At 34.7% G+C, this 24,642-nt stretch overlaps 1 protein-coding gene across 1 annotated transcript; it reads left to right on the top strand.

The window, feature by feature from the left end:
• The first annotated feature begins 54 nt into the window (after positions 1-54).
• Positions 55-24,642, top strand: LOC127864623 (gamma-2-syntrophin-like). Its single transcript, XM_052404472.1, has 14 exons — positions 55-206; positions 4,753-4,908; positions 6,003-6,161; positions 7,323-7,458; positions 8,684-8,706; positions 11,248-11,366; positions 12,883-13,012; positions 13,909-13,947; positions 14,961-15,077; positions 17,445-17,516; positions 19,527-19,679; positions 22,393-22,485; positions 23,474-23,584; positions 24,394-24,642. The coding sequence occupies exons 1-14, from the start codon at positions 189-191 to the stop codon at positions 24,493-24,495; spliced, it is 1,428 nt and encodes a 475-aa protein (XP_052260432.1). The 5' UTR covers positions 55-188; the 3' UTR covers positions 24,496-24,642.

Here is a 24,642-nt window from a genome sequence, read left to right as displayed (position 1 = left end):
TCTCTTATGTTTCAATCGCACATTCTCGGCCCTTTCCGTCAAACATCGGATAATCTGCGAGGGGTACCGAATGTCTTATGTTTATTTAATTGCAACAAATTCGGACAGCGTAACATTCTCGAATAACAAAATTACAAACAAGATAGTCAACAAAAAGTTCGCATGAGATATGCGAATACTTTCTAAAAATGGCTTCTCCGTCTGAGGTGATACATTATTTTCTTTTGATTTGCTTTTTTATGCAAAATAAACAAGGAAAGCCGACAGCGGCTGATGACTCATTAATGCAATCAAAAAGAGAACATTTATTTCGGACAAGACCATATTTCGGACGTCTAAACGTATTCCCGAAATAGCAGCAGTCAAAGATTATTTGTATCAAAATGAATTAATCAGAGCAGTGTTATCTGTGAAATGTTTATTTATGTTCATGCTTGTTCATTGCATTATTGCAACATTAAATGCACTTTATGAAAAAATAAGTTGCGAACTTGTCAGAATTGTGAAAAATTGAGTGGTGAACTTCTTAAAATTGTGAAAAAACGAGTAGAGAACTAATTAAAATTGTGAAATTCAAAGTTCAATGCATTAGTAAAGTTAAAGCATGTTAAACACTTGAATATTATCAAAATTTCATTTCCTTAAATAATGCAATAAAGGCATATTTTCTTTCTATTCACGATTTCGACATTGTTAAATCACGCGTAACGAGACTGCCGAGATAACGCGAGATTAAGGGTTCAGGGGGGGGTTCTGCCAGTATTCGCTCTACAGTATACACACCTTACCTATCCGCTATATTGACTTTATAAATAAAATGAAAGCGATAAATTGCCGATTTGTAACTAATAAAAGCAATCTTTATTTTTATTATAACGTTCAACGACCATCTGCTCGATAATAGTTCAGTACCATTGTAATTAGCGGCGCCGTAATTAACTACTGACAAAAATAACATGATCCACATTTCAGTAAACCTAAGACTACTTTATTGTTAAATATGTTTGATTTGTAAAACCTGACTGTAAAATGAATACTATCATTATAAAGATTTTGTTGTTGGGATGAAATATTATAAATTGTAATCTCTATGATTAACACAGAAAACATGAACCAAACGCTAATTCCTGTTGATGTAGCAGAGCCAAAAGACCTGGAAGTATAGATGGTTAATGCAGGTTTTTTTTCCACTTTTTGGGAAGAAAGCCCATGGCTTTGGAATTGGGAATTTTATCAGCATTTTCATGAAATTGGGAAAATAAATTCATTAGCCTTTTTTTCCACACGAAAAGTCCACTGATTAGGGAAATACTAAATTTGATTTAACTCTTTATAATCATTCAAATTAAAAGAAAAACATCATATAATACTTTGTATATAATACTTTGTTAGATGTAATTGAATTAAAATTGAGATAAAATACACATAAGACTTCTTTCTGAAAAAAAAAAAAAAAAATTTTTTTTTTTTGGCAATTGGGAATTTTTTGCCACATTTTGGGAAAAAAGTATACTTTTTGGGATTGGGAACATAGCCGAATTTCGGCTATAAAATCGGGCCAAAAAAAACCCTGTAATGGATGATGTTCCTTATGAAAGTACTAGTAGGTACTAGTTGGTTTGTCTGTTTGATACATCTAATAGTATATTTAATTTTTTTCATTAATAATATGGTGTTAACTTAGTTATCCTGCTCAGTGGTTGAATCTTCAGGAAATGTTAACATAAACACATACATTGTATTTGATACATGTATGTCGGTGACCCTCAAACAATTTGGGTTAGACAGGGTAGCCTAAGGTGTAATTATTTCTAAGAGATGAACCCGAGTTGAGGCTTAAACTTACCAACCCATGAGCGAGTCAGAGATCAGCACTCTACCGGTTGAGCTGGCTGTCGGTCAAAAGCTATTCATAGCTTATCTTATAATGTTTGTATACCATACCGACAATAAATAAATATTGATTTGATTTGATTTGGGGGACTTACTTTTGCTTAATAATGATCTTAAATAATATTATAGTTGTCAACAATATGATTTTTATGTATTTTAAAAACACAACAAGTTAGGCTTGCAACAGAACTAATAAAAAATATATAGATTATTATACAATTTACAAATCAAACATATTTAACTTACATTAGGCTTGCAACAGAACTAATAAAAATATATAGATTATTAATTTATTATAAAATTTACAAATCAAACATATTTAACTTAAGGCAACACAAAGCATTAACCCATGTTGTTTTAAGAAATGCAACACTTACAGTGTTACTTGTTACATACATGCCAGATATATTGATGTCCAAATCAGAAAATTCCATTAAAATTGTCGGGACAAAAGCAGGACACCTTAAACGATCTATCACCTCACCTTTACTGTAGTCAGTAATCAGTATATTACTTACCAACATCATCATTTCTGGCAAATATTGACAAAAAATGTGTTTAAGAATTTTATGAACACAGACGTTCTCCATTTTCTGGAAGTAAACCCACATGTGCACTTTGCGGATGAATCCATAACATGAAATGTGGGGCATGCCTCAATTTGACATCCATTTAGGACAGAAGCATGTGTAATTGTTCAACGCAATGAGTGCTCATCGAGCACTGTTTTTATTCAACATAAACTTTATATTTAGATTGATTCAATATTATATGTACAAATTATTTTCTGAAAATCAGTCAAAAATGATAGTAAATTTATGTGAAACATCAATGTGTATCGGTCAGTGCTGTACTTGTTTGAAACACAAAATTGGTGTTTTGACATGTTTTTAGCCTAATGTTGCATAGTATACAGAATACCTTATAATTCTTTTTATTATCATATCTTTGGACTTGATTTGGGCCATGAAATACAAAAGCAGTCTGCTTTTAATTCACTACGATGCATCTTTCGCTAGCAATTAGCGACCCCTATCATAAAAACACCATGGTGTGAATGTCCGATAAAAGCAATTATTTGCCAATAGATCGCTGATAAGGTGTCAAAAAAACACTGGATTGCTCGATTAGTAGCTATGGTTTGTTAATAGGGGGCAATATAGGGATTAGCGATGGTTATTTTTAAAAGCCGGACGGAGCTTGAATAGCGAATATTATTGTGAACTTATAGAACGTATGTCGTTTTTTTACGAATGTCTAGACAAACTGTGTCACATCGGGCCACTGGGACAAACACCCCAAAAGCAGGACTGTCCCGCTAAGATCGGAACGTCTGGCATGTATACTTGTTATTCAGGCTTACTTTGTTTGGCCATCTTACAACAGAAAGAACACTTCACAGCAACAAAAGATTTGTTTATACTTTATAAAGGATTCCTGAAATCACCTGATAAGCATCAATATTTTTATGCCCTCCATGAAATTGGAGGCAATAACCATTTCACTTGTACATACAAACATCCTGAAGCTTGCTCAAGCTCTTTAACTATGAGGTGGATTTCTATCAAACTTCCACCATGAAATGACCTTAATGTATAGATGATTGTAAAAAAAGGAATTTAGGCTGCAAACCGTTTTGACAGTATTATGGCACTTTCAGTTTTTCAATATTGAGAATGTCAGTCCCAAAATGTTGTGTTTTCATTTCTTTAACAACTAAGTGTACCTCGCTGAAACTTTCACAGCAAAATGACTCTTATGTGTAAATTATGCTTAAATAAAAGGGCAATTTGGCTGCGATAAGTTTTGGCTGCATTTTGGCCCTTTGTCAGCTTTCAACTGTTCAATATAATTACAGTGGGGATTTGTCCAAACAAGTGATGTGGGGTCATTAGTGTCTGTTACTTTTTTTTTAAATATTTTCCTCATATTGATATACTTGCAAAGATCATATTATTCCTTATCAGTGATTTTTGTTCCTTTTTTATAAAGTACCGGAAAACTGCACTTTCCCAATCTGGGTAAAGCTACAAATTTCTCAATTGCTGTCTGAAAAAAATACAATTGAAGGTTTAAAAAAACAACACCTTCAGGGCCCTCATTTGGCCGTTCATGGGGCTGAAATGTGGCCCCATTCCCCCATTTCGATAGTATACTTTTTTCCCCTATTTCAGCTAAAAATTTCCCCCTCAAAAAAAAGTTTATTTTTTATTTTTTACTTTTATACCTATGATACCAGCTGGTATCTTGCTACTTACCTTTGATTAAATGTATATTTATGTAAATTACATTAAAATATAGCAATTTTAAGTGTTGAATGGTTGGTAAAATTTTAAGACCTTCTAAAATTCCCTTTTTTCGCCCAAAACGACGTGAAATTCCCCCATCTAAGGGCACCTGCCTCAATTCCCCAAAGTGTAGGAATGGCCATGACCTTTTTTGGGGTTAATAAAATGCAACATTTACTTTAATTCCATATGCAGCTCTATGGCTTAAACCTGAGTAAATATAATATTGACAAATTGGCAATACTTTATTATCAATTTTAAAGTATTTTATAGAAAAAAATCGAAAACACTAGTTTCCCTTTTTGAAGAATTCACAACGCATATTTTTCCAATTTCATTTTTTTATTGCGCTTTAAATAATTTTTTCCAATTGGGCTGGTAGTGGTACTTTTTCCAATTGGACAAAAAACATTGCTGTTTACATGCATATATTGAAATTTGGTGCTCACTTTCATATTATTTTTGTTATAAATCTGTAATTTAAACTTTCATACAAAAACCATTCCAAAAAATTTTTTTTGGAAAAATTTATATTCTTTATTTGCTGAAATTATTATTTTTTTATTTGTAGGCAAAAGTTGGTTTGGCAACTTTATGTGATGGTCGATCATCAGGTGAAGTAATTCAGTTGAAGTTAACCCCAGAAGTTCTCGTCCTACTGAGAGAAGAGTATGTCCACAGAGATGCACCGGCTGAAGAAAATGGCAACAATTCCATTCTTGATGTGGTATGCTGCTTTTTGTCCTTCTTCATTACCTGATATATACCTTCTAAATCGACAACACAAAACCGTGCATGGAAAACATAGAAAATCACAATTTTTGTGTACAATAATACAGAGTCATCTTTTTTACTTCACTTTCTCCTTGTACAAATGTATTTACTGCCCCAAAATACTATTAGTATTATATATTAGTAATATATAATATATTATTACAGCGATTTTCCTCCTTCTTTATAAAGTACCGGTAAACTGCACTTTCCCAATTACGAAAAAAATACAAATTTCCCAATTGCTGTCCTTAAATTCCCAATAAAAGGTAAAAAAAAAAAAAAAAAAAAAAATATTATTATTTTTTTTTTTTTTTAAGCAACATTTTGTAAGTTTCCCTTTGCAGCTCTATAGCTTGAACCTAGGTTTATATAATATTGACAGCTTGAAAACACTTGGTTATCAATTTTAAAGTATTTGGGAGCAAAAAATCAAATACACCAATTTCCCAATTTGAGGTTTTCACGACTTGATTTTTCCCAATTTTGAGGGTTTCACGACTCGATTTTTCCCAATTGGACCGGTACGGGTACTTTTCCCAAATGGACAAGGAAAATCGCTGTATTATAATATATTATACCAAAGTTGCTTTAAATGTAGCTTGAATTGAATTTTTGTCTGTGTTATACGCTTTTAGGAAAAAAAATGTTTTAAAGAAAAAATGTATTTGTTTCTGTTTTATGCCTTTATTGATGCACTTTGTTATGTTCAGCTTATTTTGTGGGAATTGAACTTTTTGTGTAACGAATTACACATGAACAATGAAGCATCAATATCAAGGCAAAAAACAACATAATAATTACACTTTTTGAGAAGCCTGTAATCATGCAAGACAAAAACATCAAAAGGCATCGGAAAATTCACTTGTCTGCTCAAATCTAAAGTGAAGTTTTTTTAATACTTGTTTCAGTTACAATCCAGTTAGGAGGAAAGTGTCGTCCCTGATTAGCTTTTTCGGACTGCGTAGGCTAGAATAGTAGGACACTTTAAGCATTAAGCCCCGTTTTCCCTGAGGGAGACTCAAATAGAATTACGAATCTCTCACGTAGGTGCGCACGGTGGAGGTATGCCGGGACACCGAGGGAGGTCTGGGACTAAGCGTGAAAGGCGGCTGTGAACACAAGTTACCTGCCCTTATCTCCCGAATCATACCCGACCAGGCAGCAGCCAGAACCCAGCAGCTGTTTGTAGGGGACGCTATCTTGAAGGTATTGTTCACTCTTTACCACTTATATACTTATTTTGACGCATTTGTAGTCGCCTACAAAGTTGCATTTAATTTAATACCTTTCTTACTTTCAAAGGCTTCATTTCCGAACCTTAGTTACTGATGAGCAGCAGCCAGCATAAAACCTGAACAGAATGCGAGTTACTTGCAGGCTGTTCTGGTTTTATTTTGGTTGCAAAAGCCATTTTCACTTTGCTTTTAATGGGGGAATGGTTAAAGCAAAAATATAAGACTTAGAAAACACATTTTAATCTTCTTGATCATACACTAATACATAAATATCAGGCCTTTTTCTGGCCATTTTGGGAAAAATTCAATTTCTGGATTGGGAATATTTTCAGGCAAATTGTGCACTGACTTGGGAAAAACTCATTTAACAGAACTCCTTATAATAATTCATGTTATAAGGGAAAACTCATTCAAACTATAGTAATATACCTTGTTTGATGTAATTCAAATACTAGTGAGATATATCTGCTATTAATCATGAGACACTTTCTTAAATAAAAAAATAATATCAAATTGGGATATTTTTTCAAATTGTGAATTTGTTAACCATTTTACTTTGTCCGTTTAACAAACCTGTAGTCAAAGTGAATAAAATGAGAGCAAGGAATGTTAAATAAAATAAGAGTAACTACATTGTAGCTGGTTCAAGCAATTACAGCTTATGTCTTTGAACATGAAAGAGTTTTCAAAAGTACAGCAGACAATAACTTGAAATTGTATACAACACTGATTGATTTTCAGGAATTTCTTTTGTCCTTTTACTTGTGTTTTTTCATTCATCAACATATTTTCTGTTTTTAAAAAATATAACAATAATGTTATATATAACAAAATACACTGACAGACATAACATATCACTAAATCAAAAAATGATGCCTTATTACTGAACATTAAAATAACGTAATTATAACAAATGTTTACACGCCAACATATTGTCATTATGAAGGATATGTAAATATCTTAAATCAATTGTCAGATTGTAAAAATTCTGAATAATAAAACAATTTCTCAGCGTGAAGTACTGAAATTCTATCTGGTCTTTTGTATTTGATACCAAAACCATCTCTTTCTTAAACAATACAAATGTTAACCAGAGGTTGTTTGTGACCATTGACCCCATTTATTTCACCAGGTCAATGAGGAGAGCATAGAGGGGCTCTCACATGATCAGGTGATTGAGGTGCTGAAGTCGGCTGGCGACCATGTGACCTTGACCGTGAAGTATTTCAAGCCTGCTGCAGTCTTCCTGAACAAGTCACATGATGCTGGTAAAAAATAGTCTGCTTTGTCATTACATCCACTTGATTAAAGATCCTGCGATTGTTTTCCTTCTTAATAAAGTGAGAGTAAAAGGCACTTTCCCAAACAAGGAAAAATTACTGATTTCCAAATTTCCGATTTCCATCTTTAAAAAAAATATTGAAAAGATCGATAATTCCTAATCTGAAGATTTCATGACGCAAATGTTCCCACTTGCAGGATTTTCACACTTACAAATTTGATCGGTACGGGTACTTTTGCTAAATACCAGATAATGCACTTTCTTGGTCACAGTGTATCTCTACACCTGCAGTTGCGGGCAAACAATAAAAAAATGATAATAAAAGCATAACAATTTGATATTACATATCATTTAAATAAAGATATTAGAACATTGAGAATCATTCCAGGAAAGCTTGTTTGTGATTCAAATAGCTTATCTTTTTAGGTCCTCTGAGCATACTCGTATCCGGCCCCATTCCCAATTCTAAAAAGTAAATATTTTTCTCAAATGAGACCTAAAAATTCTTAATTGAAGGTTTAAAATTTTTTTTTTATTTAGAGCAACATTTTGTTAATCTCCCATGCAGCTCTACAAGATACACTTTATTAAAGTTAATTTATAAAACACTAATTTTTGAAGCATTTGTTAGCAAAAAAACAACAACACTAATTTCCCAACTTTGGTCAAAACGCCACTATTTTTCCCATTCCCAAAATGGTGAAAAAAAACACTGCATATATATTGCTCTAGGGATGTGATGTCAGTTTTCTGTCTGCGAGTGCTTGTGTGATAGTCTGTGAACTTTTTCTTCAAATCATTTCTCTTAACCTGCTATTCAGATTTTCATGAAACTTCACTGGCATGATCTTAGGAATACCCACTTTCAAAACGTCTGGTCTGTTATTAATTAGATCAAGGTGCCAATTAGGTCAAGGGGCCAAAAAAAGGTGTTGAAACGATGAAAACTTCAAAAAGCTCCCTTTTACATAATTGGAGTCGATAGATTATTTGTAAAACAATATATTGTCAAATTTGGCACCAATATTTAACAAATACTTGTTATACAGAAATTTTATTTGATTAAATAGATGTTAGAAAATCTGTTCGTTCTTTTTGTTAACGCATGGAAGCATATTTTACAATTGAAGTTTGGAAAGTTTGTAATATTATAATATAGAGTTAACATGTAACTTGTTCTCTTACAATGAATGTGATTATTTGTTTTTCAGAGCATTTTAACGACAATGAGAGGGTATGTGCATTTAGATTTTACCTCTTTATACTCATCTTGACGCGTTTGTAGACCCTTAGAAATCAAATTAAACCTGAGACATTCTTACTAAATTCAAGTTCTACAGCCTCCATTTCCAAACCTAGGGTACTGATGAGCAGCAAAAAGCATAAAACCTGGACAGACTGCGAGTTATTCACAGGCTGTTCTGGTTTTATACTAGTTGTATATAGCCATTTTCACTTTGCTCCTGAGCTGGAAATGGTTTACACATTCTGAGTTTTGTTCTCCTGCTGATAGAAGCCAGTCATTTGGTCTTGGTATTTCTTCACAAACATGATAGCCATCATGGGTCCAGTTGTTCGGAAATGTAACAGTTTTATTAACCATGGTTTAAAGCCGGATCTCAATTGCTTGATTTTGCGGTTGTAAAATGTTAACCTGCATTAACTAGTGGGCTGGGTTTATCTGCCTGTGATTTGCTGCTAACATTCAAGTGTTTATAAATAGAAACACGTGTTTGAGCAGACAGCTTTGTTAAAACTGTATCTACATGTAAACTTGATTTGAGTCATTTGCTAGCGACTGGCTGAGAGAAGTTCATAACTTTTCAAGTGGGCGGTGCTTTGCATTTGCAGGGAAATTTGAATTTCAAGCAGACAACAAAAAACTTTTTCTGTAAGTCAATAACTAAATAACTTTCAACCACCAAATTACACATACATATTGTTTGTATTCTAAAGTATATGTATGCCAAATTTAATTGGAATATATTAATTACAAACTTAAATATTATGAAAATAATCATTTTTGTTTTCTGCTGTTAACACACCAGTGTACAACTGAAAAGTAGACATTTTGTGAGTTTGGGGCCCTCCGGTGTTTAATATCTCAGAGATGTCCCAGGGTATCATAATTTCTTGGTGTGAAGCACATCATACACTGCACTAGAGGATATTTTAGTACACTTCAACACCGTTATTTCGAACACCGATAATCAGAAGTCACCGTTATTTCGAAGTATTTTTCTGGTCCCGATTTTGATACTTGTTTGTTTAATGAAAAATTTCATTGTTAATCCGAACTTTGTTAAACCGAAGAAATCGTTAATATTAAATTATTCTGTCGGTCCCAACACTGTAATTCCCACCTAATTATCAATCTTAAATCCAAAGTCATAACTGCAAAATACTGAGCGTAATTTCACAGCTTTGTCGTGGCGCGTCAAAAGCCGATAATTACACCTTTGTCGTCTGCGCAAACGCCGGTCTTCAGAGAGACATTGCGTATTATTAAAAAAAAGGTTAATTCATTTCTGAAAATGTATGCATATGTATGTTTGTCTGATAATTTGTGCTATTCGTTTTATTTTATATGTTCTGTAATTAGAGAAAAAAAAAAACAAGAAAAAGAATCGTTTTATTCCCCCGTTGGTTACGAGTAGAAATATATTGCTATCTGACTAGTTGACGTTTTTAAGTAAGCGTGTAACCGAACCATGCAAATTCTACAACGTTTTATTTTTAAGGAATCAAAGAAGTCTTCTGTCAAATGTTTATTTCGAATTATTGTTAATCCGAAGTTTTTTTACGGTCCCGACGACTTCGAAATAACGGTGTTGAAGTGTAGTACCAAACTATCTTAATGCAAGGTGTGTGTGTTTCACTGCACTGACTAAATACCAGTGCTGGTTTAGCACTGTGGAGGAACATAGGCAGTGAAACTTTTGGGGCCTGTGCAGGGGTTTTCATCTGATTTTGGGGAAAGGGCCTGGCCTTTTTTTAGGGGAAAAAATCACGCAAAACGCCAGATTTTGGGGGAAAAATCACGTGAAACGCCGGATTTGGGGTAAAAAAAGGAAATTCTTAAATAACCAATTTAACATATTTTACTGTTTTTAAACAAATTCAAGGCAACAGATAATTTAAGAATGCAATATTTTTCTATTTTCTACACTGGATCAGGTTAACTTATATATTTAAAGGTTTTTGGGGTGGGGGGGGGGGAAATAACGAAATCTAGGGGAAAATTAACCAGCTGAGGGGAAAAAAAATCTGAGGGGAAAGGGCTGTTTTTCGACGGGTCAAAAAGAAGGAAAAAAACCTGCTGTGTCCCAGGCCCGTAGTCGGCCTAGTGCGTACTAGAACGTCTGTGCCAATTCGATTTCTTTAGTTATAATTAAACTACCAGTGTCAAGGCTGGCAAGACATAAATATGACCTTCTAGTAATACAATTTCATAATATAGCGTTTCCAATATGACTCTATAATTTTTAGATTAAGAATTTAAGAAAACAATCACGGATTGTCACTTGGTAATATCAAAGACCTATAATACACTATATAGAGTCTTTGGTAATATTATTACCAAGCCTTTATTGGAACAAACAAATGATATATATTATTTGGCTTTGTAAAGTCATAAGATCAGGCTAATCAAGTAAGAATTATTTCGTCATGGTCTCATGGGGCTGCTAAAGGCCTCGGGGCCCATAGGCAGTTTCATACTCTGCCTCATAATGAATAATCTGGGAATGCTAAATGCTTTCTCATATATTTGTAGACTGCTTCTCCGCCGGGAGTCATTTTGCCTCGAATCGAGAAAACCTGGGTCGTGTATTCTTCCATTCCACTGTTGTATGCCTATCTGACCAGATACAGGTCTGGCACAGATCAACTGAGGTAAAAACAGTTACAAATAGGCCGTGCTCTGTGAAAAGAGGGTTTAATGCATTTGCGTGAAGTGTCGTCCCAGATTAGCCTCTGCAGTTTGCACAGTCTAATCAGGGACGACATTTTCCGCTTATATGATATTTTTATGTCCCCCACTATAGTAGTGGGGGACATATTGTTTTTGCCCTGTCTGTCTGTTGGTCTGTCTGTTGGTCTGTCTGTTGGTCTGTTTGCGCCAACTTTAACATTTTGCAATAACTTTTGCTATATTGAAGATAGCAACTTCATATTTGGCATGCATGTGTATCTCATGGAGCTGCACATTTTGAGTGGTGAAAGTTCAAGGTCAAGGTCATCCTTCAATGTCAGAGGTCAAATATATGTGGCCAAAATCGCTCATGTTATGAATACTTTTGCAATATTGAAGATAGCATTTTGATATTTGGCATGCATGTGTATCTCATGGAGCTGCACATTTTGAGTGGTGAAAGGTCAAGGTCAAGGTCATCCTTCAAGGTCAGAGGTCAAATATATGTGGCCCAAATCGCTTATTTTATAAATACTTTTGCAATATTGAAGATAGCAACTTGATATTTGGCATGCATGTGCATTTCATGAAGCTGCACATTTTGAGTGGTGAAAGGTCAAGGTCAAGGTCATCCTTCAAGGTCAGAGGTCAAATATATGTGGCCCAAATCGCTTATTTTATAAATACTTTTGCAATATTGAAGATAGCAACTTGATATTTGGCATGCATGTGTATCTCATGGAGCTGCACATTGGGAGTGGTGAAAGGTCAAGGTCATCTTTCACAAGGTCAAGGTCATCCTACAAGGTCAAACATCATATAGGTGGACATTGTGTTTCACAAACACATCTTGTTGTTCAAGAAAGTCTATTCTAAGCAAACATCAAGTTTTTGCGTAAAGTGTCATCCCTGAATAGCCTGTGCAGACTTCACCGGCTCATCTGGGACGACACTTTACGCAAACACATTAAACCCCTTTTTCACAGAGCACTGCTAAAATATTTTAATCGGGCTGTTGTTTTTAGCTCGCTTGAGCATGAAATGAATCAAGCAATTCTATTGGTCAATTTTCGTAATGATGTTATCTGTTTTGATATTGAAACTGTGTTATTTGTAAGATTCACTGTAAAAAGCGAATGTTTAGTGTGAAAATATCGTATTTAATATCACTATGTTAGGCAGATACAATAGTTTCGCACTTCACCCAAGAAACCTGAGCCTCCTTCTGCCAACCTTTATGCATGTGCGTAAATTTCCCTCCCATATTAGCCTGTGCAGTCCTCACAGGCTAATCATCGACAACACTTTATGCTTTTATGGAGCATTATATTTAAAGGAAGTCTCTTCTTAACAAAAATCCAGTCAAGGGGGAGATTGCCATTCATTATATATTAGTTTATGCAGACTGCACAGGCTAAGCTAAGATGACACTTTATGCACATGCATTAAGCCCAGGTTTCCCAAAACGAGGCTCATAAGCTCTCTGTCTGATTCCAGGAGCAATGCCTTCGAGCTGGTTGGGATTGACGGGAACACATCCGGGGTGCTCCAGTTTGATGACAATCATTCCCTCGCTGAATGGCTGGCCGCCATCACCAACAATATACACGGTCTGCTCAGTCAAATGGTAGGTAGTGGTGTGACACATTACAGATTTGTGTGACGCACGTTACTCAAAAAGTGTAAATTACAGATTTGTGTGACAGATTTTACTCAAAAAGTATAAATTACAGATTTGTGTGACGCATGCTACTCAAAAAGTATAATTTGTTTAAACCTATTTATTTTAGCTAGATTGCATCGAAAGCCTCAGGCTTATAGAAACCCTCTCGAGTCCGTTTTCTAGGCCTATAACCGGTACTTGGTGTCTTTCGGGAAGATCTAGAGAACGCTTCCCGAGTGGGGATCGAACCTGTGACCTCCAGATCACTAGGTGGACACCTCATTTATTACGCCACGATAAACTTTAAAAGTATAAAGTATAACTGCTGGAGTGATAAAACTTTAAAATATTTTAGCCCCGCTGTGGGAAAATAGGGCTTAATGCATGTGAATAAAGTTTCGTCCCAGGGGCTGATTAGGGTGATCCTTTGTGCAAAGACTGGATTTTCCTTTAAAAAAAAAATTCTTAAAAGGGACAAGTTTTGTCCCTGTGCTGACAGCAGGTGCTAATCTGGGACAACACTTTACGCACATGAAGTAAGTCTTTTTAATTTATAAGGATGGAAATTTGCTGATCAGAGTATTTATGTTCAATTTTATTTTGACACAATACAGAGTTTGGCCCTTTTTTATATAAAAAATACAACATTTTTTTTACTTGTGTTCGAAGTCCCAGAGATTCATAAAAGCAATCCAGATAGAATGATAAATCTGCATTAGGTTCATTGTTAGTATGTCAACTTGTTTTTTTTTAACAACATAAGCTTTGTTTTGTGACAATAAGCAGAAAGTGGTTTCATCTCTGTCCCACGGACTCATTCCTAGTGTAACTAGAAAACGTATTTTTGTTATATTCTGCAGATCAAAATGATGAACACATTGCTGTTGCCAGAAGAACAAGTGAGTAAAAAATGGGCTTATTAAAAAAGTTTATACACATAAGTGTTTGCTTTATTGGTATATTCTTAATAGTTTTTATGCCCCCGGATCGAAAGACCGGGGTATATTGTTTTTGGCCTGTCTGTCTCATTGTGTCAGTCAGTCATTGTATGTGTGAGTCACAAAACTTTAACCTTGGTTAAAGTTTTATAACTTTTGCAATATTGAAGATATCAACTTCATATTTGGCATGCATGTGTATCTCATGGAGCTGCACATTTTGAGTGGTGAAAAGTCAAGGTCAAAGGTCAAATATCATTGTATTTTTCGTTCCTAAAACTTTAACCTTCATTAAAGTTTGGTCATAACTTTTTGAATATTGAAGATAGCAACTTGATATTTGGCATGCATGTGTATCTCATGGAGCTGCACATTTTGAGTGGTTAAAGGTCAAGGTCATCATTCAAGGTCAAAGTTTATGGCTTCAAAGCGGCGCTATAGAGGGCATTGTGTTTCTGACAAACACATCTCTTGTTCATACTAGCTCCTGTAAAAGAAAATTCGAAAGTCATATTGATTGACTCTAACTTGAATACTCGATACTTTATGTATAACATGTTAACATTCAAGCTTATATATGTCATACATGGTTTATCATTTTTCAATTGTAAATGTTATTTTTTATAAATGGATATTTTATGTATTGAACTGTTGTATATGAGCCAAGCTGTAGGAAAACCAGGCATAAAGCATGTCTGTGAAGGCTTATCAGGGACGATAATTTCTGTTTTAATGGTTGTTTTCTTGTAAAGGAAGTATTTTTTGTGTAAAGAAAGTATTTTTGTGGGAAAAATTCCTGTCTAGGCAGAATGTGTTGTCCCTAATGAGCCTGTGCCAACTCCACAGCCTAATCTGGGACGACACTGTACACACATGCATTAAGCCCTGTTTTCCTAATCTGGGACGACACTTTACACACATGCATTAAGCCCTGTTTTCCCAGAGTGTGGCTCAAATGCATTCTTTACTTGCAGATACAGTTCATGGGTTGGAGTCAACAAAGGGGCTCCCCAGGCAAACGCACCCAACCCTGGACCCCTAAATATGTGGCCCTAAAGGGGCCAGATATATACCTGTTTGATGTGCCACCAGTAAGTGCAATAGGACTACTTTTACAGAGCTCCAGATAAGGTTTTGTGAAATTCTTAAATTACTACCAGATTTTCAAAAAGAATTCTTAACTCTGAAATTTTATTCTTATTGTTACTTAGTTTTGGAAAATAATTCTTATTTTTTATAAATGACCTAAAATTAAATAATAATTGTTATTTTCATGCAAAAAAAATAAAATAAACATACTAGCAACTTTATTTATATGAGTTCAACAGTGTCTTCAGTAGTATACAATTTTATTTTTCAAATACCTTCATATGCCCAAACTGTGCTTAGATTGCATGCCTTAGATGAATTTTTACATATTTCACAATTAAAACGGGTCTCCCCTTCAATCTTTTCAACGATTAGCCACGGGACTTGTCCCTTCCACTCGTTCAATGTTTTTGTTTGTGTTTAAATTTGAATCCGTCGTGTCACGTTTTTGTTTAGCTTTTCCGACTGTGTCGACAACTGAACATACAACATCGTATAAGATCATTTCTATAATTTCTTACTAAACATTTAACTTCGGCTCACTTTGCGTACAATATGTTAAAAGCGTCTTTTTTGGACGCTTTGCAGTTTTTTAGGACGCTCTCTGGGCGCCGCCATTGTTTTTTGACAGATAGACTGTATACGCCGCTTTTATTGGGAAAAAAAGCGCTTTGTTTAACAAACCCGATAACCATTCTATATAAGCACCACAAAGATCTTTAATACGCGAAAAGAACTCAATAAAAATCAATACGAACCGATGTAAAAATAATATTCGTAACTTGCTTTTGTAATTCTTTATGGTACGACAAGATTTTAAAATAAATACGTAACAGACTTGAAAATAATTCGTAATTACGGAAATACGACCCTTATCTGGAGCTCTGCTTTTATATATTTATTATTGAAATTATAAAAGGATACATTCTGATATTCTATATAACTGAATTAGCTGATTATTTGAAGATTTGTAAATGGCATTTTCGGATCTTCAGTGTAGTGGACTTGTATTTTAAGCAAATTATATACATTGTAAAGTATATAAATGTGAATTTAATTATCTTCTAAAAAGACAAGTATTGTTCAATAAAATGTGTTACGAAAAACATAATTTCAAATATATTTTGTTCTCATATTTACCCTTTGGCGAAATTCAATGGAGTCTATGGTATGCCAACCAGCTGGTCATTTCTTTTTTTAAATCAAAAGTATTATAAACATGGTTTAAAAACAGAGTAAATGTTAGTTTAATGAATTAGCTCATCACAGCCAAAACCTGTAAAAGTGTCCTTTTGATAATGTATATGGGCCGAGCTTTGTAAAAAGGGGTATAATGCATGTGCATAAAGTTTTGTCCCAGTTTTAATATAGCCTGTTCTGTCCGCACAGGCTAATCAGGGACAACACTTTTTGTCTAAACTGTATTTTTGCTAAGAAGAGACTTTCTTTAATAGAAAAATATCATAAAAGCGGAAAGTGTCATCACTGATTAGCCTGTGCATACTGCACAGGCTCATCTGGGGCGACACTTTACGCACATGCATTCAACCCCCTTTTCACAGAGCAAGGCTCATATATTTTTCTGTCTCTTTAATAATGTGCATGTATCATTTATACTCCTTGGCAGGAGATCGAGCAGTTCTCTAAAAAACACACCGCTAAGTTCACCTTGTAATTCACTCTTAGTAGTGCATTTCATTGCAAAACAAAGGCAGAAAATTTGTGTAGTTAATATAAGATAATGATTTCTTTTATGCGTACAGTAATTTCGTCATTGAAAAATTTAACATTTGAAATATAGAGAATAATAGGTGAGTGTTGATTATAGATCAGGTTTATCATGTAAGGTTTAGAAAACAAAAATCACGATCTATTATTTTATTTATCCCACTTTTTATTCAGTAAACCTTTTTATTTAAACAAAATTAGGTTTACTGGATAATTTTGCTGGATTTATGACGTCATTTTGTCGAAAAAATGCGTCATTTTGTGCTGTGGTTTATAGCAGAAATTTAATCAACGGGGCTTTAATCAACCGAATTCGTTGTAAAAGTGGGATGAAATTATTTGTCTGACTCTTAAATTGATGGGTCTACCCACACAATCAACAAAAATGAACCAGTTACCACTTAGATAGGTATTTTTACGCATATTTAGTCTGTTAGAAAGTTAAATTTAATTCAAGACCTCTCTTACTAGATTCAAGTTTTAAAGGCTTCAATTCCAACCCTTAGATACTGAAGAGCAGCAAACAGCATAAAACCTGAACAGACTGTGAGTTACTCGCAGGCTGTTCTGGTTTTATGCTGTTTGCACATAGCCATTTTCACTTTGCTTCTGAGAAGATAAGGGTTGTATTTGTTTTTCAGATGCAGGCTAAAGATTGGTTCAACTGTGACACCGTCTTCCATGTTTACGAATGCATGTTCAAAGTTCTGCAGGTAGATTTGTAATCAAGTTATGTGCACTTGATCTCCAGCCATTGAAATGAAACTTAAAAAATGTCATCACCACGATGTAAACATATCATAGACACTTCCACGTGACAGGTTCCTGAGTTATGTGCCCTTTAATTCAGCGATTTTGATGACAGAAGCAAAGATTTGTTTGTCAAAAATATGCTTCTTATTTTTTTCAAGGGATCAAAAGTAAAAATTGAAAAAGCCATGCTTTAAAAGTTTATACCGGTATATGCAAGACACTGATTTCATGCTCATTGATCTAGTGATGTCCCTGAGTTATGTTCCTTTGAATTCAGCTGTATTTATATATATGATATTATATGTGAGCCATGCTCTGCGAAAACAGGGTTTAATGTATTAACATTAAGTGTCAGCCCAGATAAGACTGTGAAGTCTGCACAGGCTAAACAGATATAGCATTCAACGCTTTTCCTGGATTTTTGCTGAAGAGACTTAATAAGTCAAAAATACCTTTAAAGCGGATAGAGTTGATCGTGATTAGCCTGTGCGGACTGTACAGGCTAATTTGGGACGACACTTTAAGCACATGCATTAAAAACCATTTTTCCAAGAGCCCAGTCCATATGTATAAATTTTAGTATGTTTATTGTGTTTGTTTTATTATGCCCCCCTTCGAAGAAGAGGGGGTATATTGCTTTGCACATGTCGGTCGGTCGGTCGGTCGGTCGGTCGGTCTGTCGGTCGGTCCGTCCACCAGGTGGTTTCCGGATGATGACTCAAGAACGCTTGGGGCTAGGATCATGAAACTTCATAGGTACATTGATCATGACTTGCAGATGACCCCTATTGATTTTGAGGTCACTAGGTCAAAGGTCAAGGTCACGGTGACCCGAAGTAGTAAAATGGTTTCCGGATGATAACTCAAGAACGCATATGCCTAGGATCATAAAACTTCATGGGTAGATTGATCATGACTTGCAGATGACCCCTATTGATTTTTGAGGTCACTAGGTCAAAGGTCAAGGTCACGGTGACCTGAAATAGTAAAATGGTTTCCGGATGATAACTCAAGAACGCATATGCCTAGGATCACGAAACTTCATGGGTAGATTGATCAAGACTGGCAGATGACCCCTATTGATTTTGAGGTCACTAGGTCAAAGGTCAAGGTCACGGTGACCCGAAATAGTAAAATGGTTTTCGGATGATAACTCAAGAATGCTTACGCCTAGGATCATGACACTTCATAGGTACATTGATAGTGACTCGCAGATGACCCCTCTTGATTTTCAGGTCACTAGGTCAAAGGTCAAGGTCACAGTGACAAAAATCGTATTCACACAATGGCTGCCACAACAAGGGACAGCCCATATGGGGGGCATGCATGTTTTACAAACAGCCCTTTTTTGGATTGTTTTTGGATTGAGATTTCAGGAGTATTTCAGTCTTGTAACAGCTGTCAGTTGACCTACTTACACTACTATCTGTTGTAACAGCTGTCAGTTGACCTACTTACACTACTATCTGTTGTAACAGCGGTCAGTTGACCTTCTTACACTACTATCTGTTGTAACAGCGGTCAGTTGACCTTCTTACACTACTATCTGTTGTAACAGCGGTCAGTTGACCTACTTACCCTACTATCTGGGTTTCCTCACATTCAGTACGCATTCTATCTTCATGCACGGACAACTAGGATATATGACGTTCCAGTTTTATGACATTTGAAACTGTGTAATGATGGGTACAAATTTGATTTTACTAAGGGAAAAGGAAGTAAGATAAAATTATCCTGAATATATTACTAACAAACTTTTCCATGTGAAGAAAACAAACCTGTGACATGACTCTTAACTAAAAAGAAAGTGAGTGGAAAAAAAGAAAAATTAAAAAAAACTATTTTTAAAGCCTAGCAAAGCTCGGACCGTTACAAAGGACTGAATATGAACATTTTTCATACATATAAAAATTATGCAGAAAAGTCTGTTTGACGTTTAATGAAATAAACAAAAAACTGTCATAATTAAGGATTCAGAACTTGTGGACGACAAGCAGCATTGCTGTTCAATACAGACCACAAGTCGAGAGATGATCTACCTCAGCTTGGAGAGTCGAGCTGAACTGCTGCAGTTAGAGAAGGCCTGGTACCGAACAAATCACACTGCAATCACACGATTAAAGGTACAAATTATGTGACACTAATGATATTACACGGTTGGAATTATGCCAAAATCATGATAATAAAGTCATTAATTATGCAACTATCATGAGACAATAGGTACAAATCATGGGGCATTCATGAGATTAAAGGTACAAATTATGTGGCAATAAGGATATTAAATGGTTGGAATTATGCCAATAGCCAAAATCATGAAAATAAAGGTATGAATTATGCCAATATCATGATATAATAGGTGCAAATCATGGGGCAATCATGAGATTAAAGGTACGCATTATATGGCAATAATGATGCTAAATGGTTGGAATCATGCCAAAGTCATGAGAATAAAGGTATGAATTATGCAACCATCATGAGATAAAAGGTACAAATCATTGGGCAATCGTGAGAATCATCGGTCAATAATGAGATTAAAGGTACGAATTACAATAATGAGATTAAAGGTATGAATCATGCCACAATCCTGAGATCAAATGTACGTAGTTACGTACCATGCCACAATCACAAGATTAGAAGAAGAAATACTAATATTAACTTGATTCAAATGTTTATGATTTGTGTCTTGTATATTATTGTGGGTATAAATGTAAGAAAATTTATTAATGCTTAATTCTGGAAGTGTATCAGAAAATCAGTGAATTATATAAAAACAAACATTTAAACATAACTTGTCTCTTACATTGACAACCATAGTCAGTAATATTAATTTTTATGCCCCCAAATGAGGGCATATAGTGATTGGACCGTCCGTCTGTCTATCCGTCTGTCCTTATGTCACACGTTGCGTTTAGGTTTCTCAAAATGCTCATAACTTCTATGTCCCTTGAGATATAATAATAATAATAATAACTTTATTTCACGAAGATAACACATTAAGAAATAGCATATCTTTTTTACAATGTGGTCTTCAAAAAACACAGTATATGTAAATATAACTCAACAATGTCTAGCATACTGCAATCAGCCTTAAAAAAAAATAAATTACAAAAGCATCATATAATGAAAATAATAATATTAATACAAATAATATTAAGAATATAAAATAATATTTATAAAATTACAATAATAATAATAATAAAATAATAATAACAATAATAATAATTATTATTATTATAATAATAACAATGATGGTTATTTCATTCTTTCATAACAACAGACAATCACAAAGCAAAAAGAAGAAGAATAAAATACCCAAAGGCGGTATTTTAATCCATACAACCCACAATATCAAAAAAGGTTTTGCGTGTAGCAAATGATTTTTAAGGTGCCGTTTAAAGGAAATAATTGTAGGTGCTTGTCTTATATTACCGGGGGTATTTGGAATAAGGTTCCATATATTTCTCGCACAAAAGGAAAAAGTACGCTTCCCGTAATTCGTTTTAAATGCAACATATGATAAATCGTTGTGGGTGGTGGACCTAAGAAAGTATGTATTGTTATTTGATACAAAAATAACGTCATCAAAATAAGGAGGCATTGAGCCATCTTAAACTTTGTACACTATAGTCCCAACAAGAAATTTACACCTATTTTCAAATGACATCCAGCCCAGTTTATTGAAAATCGGAATTGAAGGAGAGGAAAACGGCTTATTCATTATTATTTTTGCAGCACGTTTCTGTATCGAAATTACCTTCTTTAAATTTGATCTTGTGGCTGAGCACCATATTGTACAACAATAGTCCATATGTGGTAAGATGTATGAATTATAAAACAACTTCATTGTTTCATAATTTAGATAGGGTTTAATGCGTTTTAATAAGGCTAGCTTTGAGTTGAGCTTTCGACAGACGTTATTTATATGCAGTTTCCAAGTGAGATGTTTGTCAACAGTTATACCAAGTAAATTATGATGTTCAACTTGATCAATAACAATGTTGTTGATTTTGAGTAATAAGGTGTTTGCAGACTTTTTAGCACTGGAGAATATCATGCATTTAGTTTTGTTTGGATGTATTAACATATTGTTAAAAGAGCACCAATTTGATATTATATCTAAGCCATTTTGCAAAGTACTTTGAATGCTTTTAATATAACCTTCATATTTGGTATGCATGTGTATATGGACAAGCTCTTTCCATTCGCACAATTTTTTTTACCCCTGTGACCTTGACCTTGAACTTAGGGGGTGCGCTTAGGTTTCGAAATCTGCGTTTAGGTTTCGAAAAATGCTCATAACTGCCATGTCCCTTGAGATATAACCTTCATATTTGGTATGCATTTGTATATGGAAAAGGCCTTTCCATACACACACAAAATTTACCCCTGTGACCTTGACCTTGAACTTAGGGTCTGCGTTTAGGTTTCAAAATCTGCGTTTAGGTTTCGAAAAATGCTCATAACTTCTATGTGCCTTGAGATATAACCTTCATATTTGGTATGCATGTGTATATAGACAAGGCATTTCAATACACACACAAATTTTAACCCCTGTGACCTTTACCTTTAACTTAGGGTCCGCGTTTAGGTTTCGAAATCTGCGTAAAGGTTTCGAAAAATGATCGTAACTTCTATCAAAGCGTTTATAGGGGGAATATGTCATCCTATGGTGACAGCTCTTGTTTTAAATAGTTTTGCAGCAATTTAAAAAAATATTATTTTGTTGGTCACAACAATAGTATAGTAGTTCAGAAAAAAATTGCTTCTACAAGTAGTGTATTTCACAAGATGTCAGAATTCATGATGTGGGTAATAAGGGTTGTATGTAACCTACAGGTGAAGACCTTTGGATGTACCTACCAAGGTCGACTCTCTGGACTGGCGCTAGACTTTGATGTTGGGTTCTCACTGTATGACAGCCAAACTAAGGTACAAGTTGCTGACAATTAAACTAGAGTAAGTTAGTGACAGTTTAACCAAGGTAATAATTAGTTACAGGCAAACTAAATATAAGTTGCTGACAATCAAACTAAGGTATGATTTGGTGACAATTAAACTTGGGTAGAGTTTGTTACGGTTTAGCTAAGGCAATAATTAGTTACAATCAAACTAAGGTATGAGTTGGTGACAATGAAACTAGGGTATAGTTAGTTACAGTTTAACTAAGGCAATAATTAGTTACAATCAAACTAAGGTATGAGTTGGTGACAGTTTAAAAGATGGTACTAGTAAGGGATAGTCAAACTAAGGTATGAGTTAGTGACAATGCAATTATGAGTAAGTGATATTTTACTCAGGTACAAGTTTTTGACTGTCATACAAAGGTACCATTCAATGACAGCCAAACTAAGGTATGAGTTAGTGACAACAAAACAAGGGTGGAGTAAGTGACAGTTAAACTAAGGATGTGGTAAGTGACTGGTTAAACAATAATGTGACTTGGTGACTGTTGATTAAAGTATGAGTTAGTGACGTTCAAATTAAGAATGAGTACGTGTCAGTCAAACTAAGGTAGAGTAAGTGGCAGCTAAACTTAGGTATGAGTAAGTACCTGGTCAAACAATGTTATGACTTTGTGATAGTTAAATTAAAGTACAAGTTAGTGACAGTCAACAAAAGTACATTTTCTTGGCAGACAAACTTAGCTAAGAGTTAGTTTTTACTTAGACTGGAGAATCAGACTGGAGAGAGTTACATAAGCCTTAGGCTTTCGATGCAATAGATGTATTATACGTAAGTTTAAACTAATAACCAACCAAATAATCTGCTCTAGTTTTACATATTGGGCTCATATATAAAGAATATATCTTAATAATACCCCACCATCTTCATTTTGTGCAATTTTAATAAAATCATATTGTATAGTCTAATGACAAGTTTCTTATCTTTCATTCATTGTTAATTTTCTGTATTGTAGACGTACATGTGGACATACAAATTCTCGCAATTGAAAGGCTCATCCGATGATGGGAGACAGAAATTAAAGCTGCATTTTTCTTCCGACAAGCCTGGCCAAGTTGAAACCAGGGTAAAGCTGTGTGTAATTCGGCATTAACAAAAAATACTTGTTTTAAACCCCTCCCACTCAGAAGCAAAGAAAAATGGCTATGTGCAAACAGTCTTAAACCAGAACAGCCTGCGAGTAACTCGCAGTCTGTTCAGGTTTTATGCTGTTTGCTGGTTATCCGTATCTAAGGGTTGGAAATGAAGCCTTTAAAACCTGAATCTAGTAAGAAAGGTCTTTAATTAAATTTAACTTAACTTTCTAAAGGACAACAAGTGCATAAAAATACATATCTAAGGCGAAAAGGGTTAAATACCAAAACAGTGATTAAAGTTAGCGAAACCACTCAAGCCCGGCACTGGTAAATTCTCAACCTCTGATTGAGATTTTGAGCTTGATTGGTTTAACTGGCATTTTTAATGACTGCCAAATTACCCAGATATTAATTTTAAAATATATGAAAATCTGGATATGATATTTCTCTAAAAAAAAATTGTACTCATTAAACAGGGTGGGGATCCTTATTCTGCCCCAATAGACATGTGTTGTACAGAGGTTATTTGTGGAGAGATATGAAATCAGGGGACAGAAGTCTGTTGATGGGTACTATATCGCCCCGTTGGTGCAAAACGGTGCAATGTCACATGGTACCTTTTTGCACCCAGGGGGTGATACAATTTTTTCAGCTTTAAAGCTTTACAACTTTAATTAAGTAAGAAAGGTCTTTTGACTTAAAATTAATTATCGTTGTACAACAAACCACCTAAAGTTTGTTTCTGAGTCATAGAGGGCTTATGTAAACTTCTTTGCACAGTTTTCTGATGTTCTTGCAGGAGGTGGAGTGTTCAAGCCTTCAGCTGTTACTGTTCTGTATCCACGCGTTCCTGTCTGCCAAACTTGCCTCTGTGGACCCCACTTTCCTTGCCAACTACTGAGGCGTTCTCATGGTGCAATAGCAATACATTGCGTGAAAATATTGCAAATATGTGATTTACTTTATAAACCAGCATTGCAGATGGAAAATAGTTCTTACATGCCAGCATTGCAGATTGGTAGGAGTTCTTACATGCCAGCATTGCAGA

Source organism: Dreissena polymorpha, chromosome 1 (assembly GCF_020536995.1).
Source record: "Dreissena polymorpha isolate Duluth1 chromosome 1, UMN_Dpol_1.0, whole genome shotgun sequence".
NCBI classification, from domain to species: domain Eukaryota; kingdom Metazoa; phylum Mollusca; class Bivalvia; order Myida; family Dreissenidae; genus Dreissena; species Dreissena polymorpha.
This window is presented reverse-complemented; position numbering and strand designations above follow the sequence as displayed.

Bases quoted from the DNA above. Each gene is read 5' to 3' on its own strand.
- LOC127864623 (XM_052404472.1), top strand. The intron at 11,367-12,882 runs GTAAAAACAGTT...GTCTGATTCCAG, and splicing joins TCTGGCACAGATCAACTGAG to GAGCAATGCCTTCGAGCTGG. The intron at 13,013-13,908 runs GTAGGTAGTGGT...TATATTCTGCAG, and splicing joins ACGGTCTGCTCAGTCAAATG to ATCAAAATGATGAACACATT.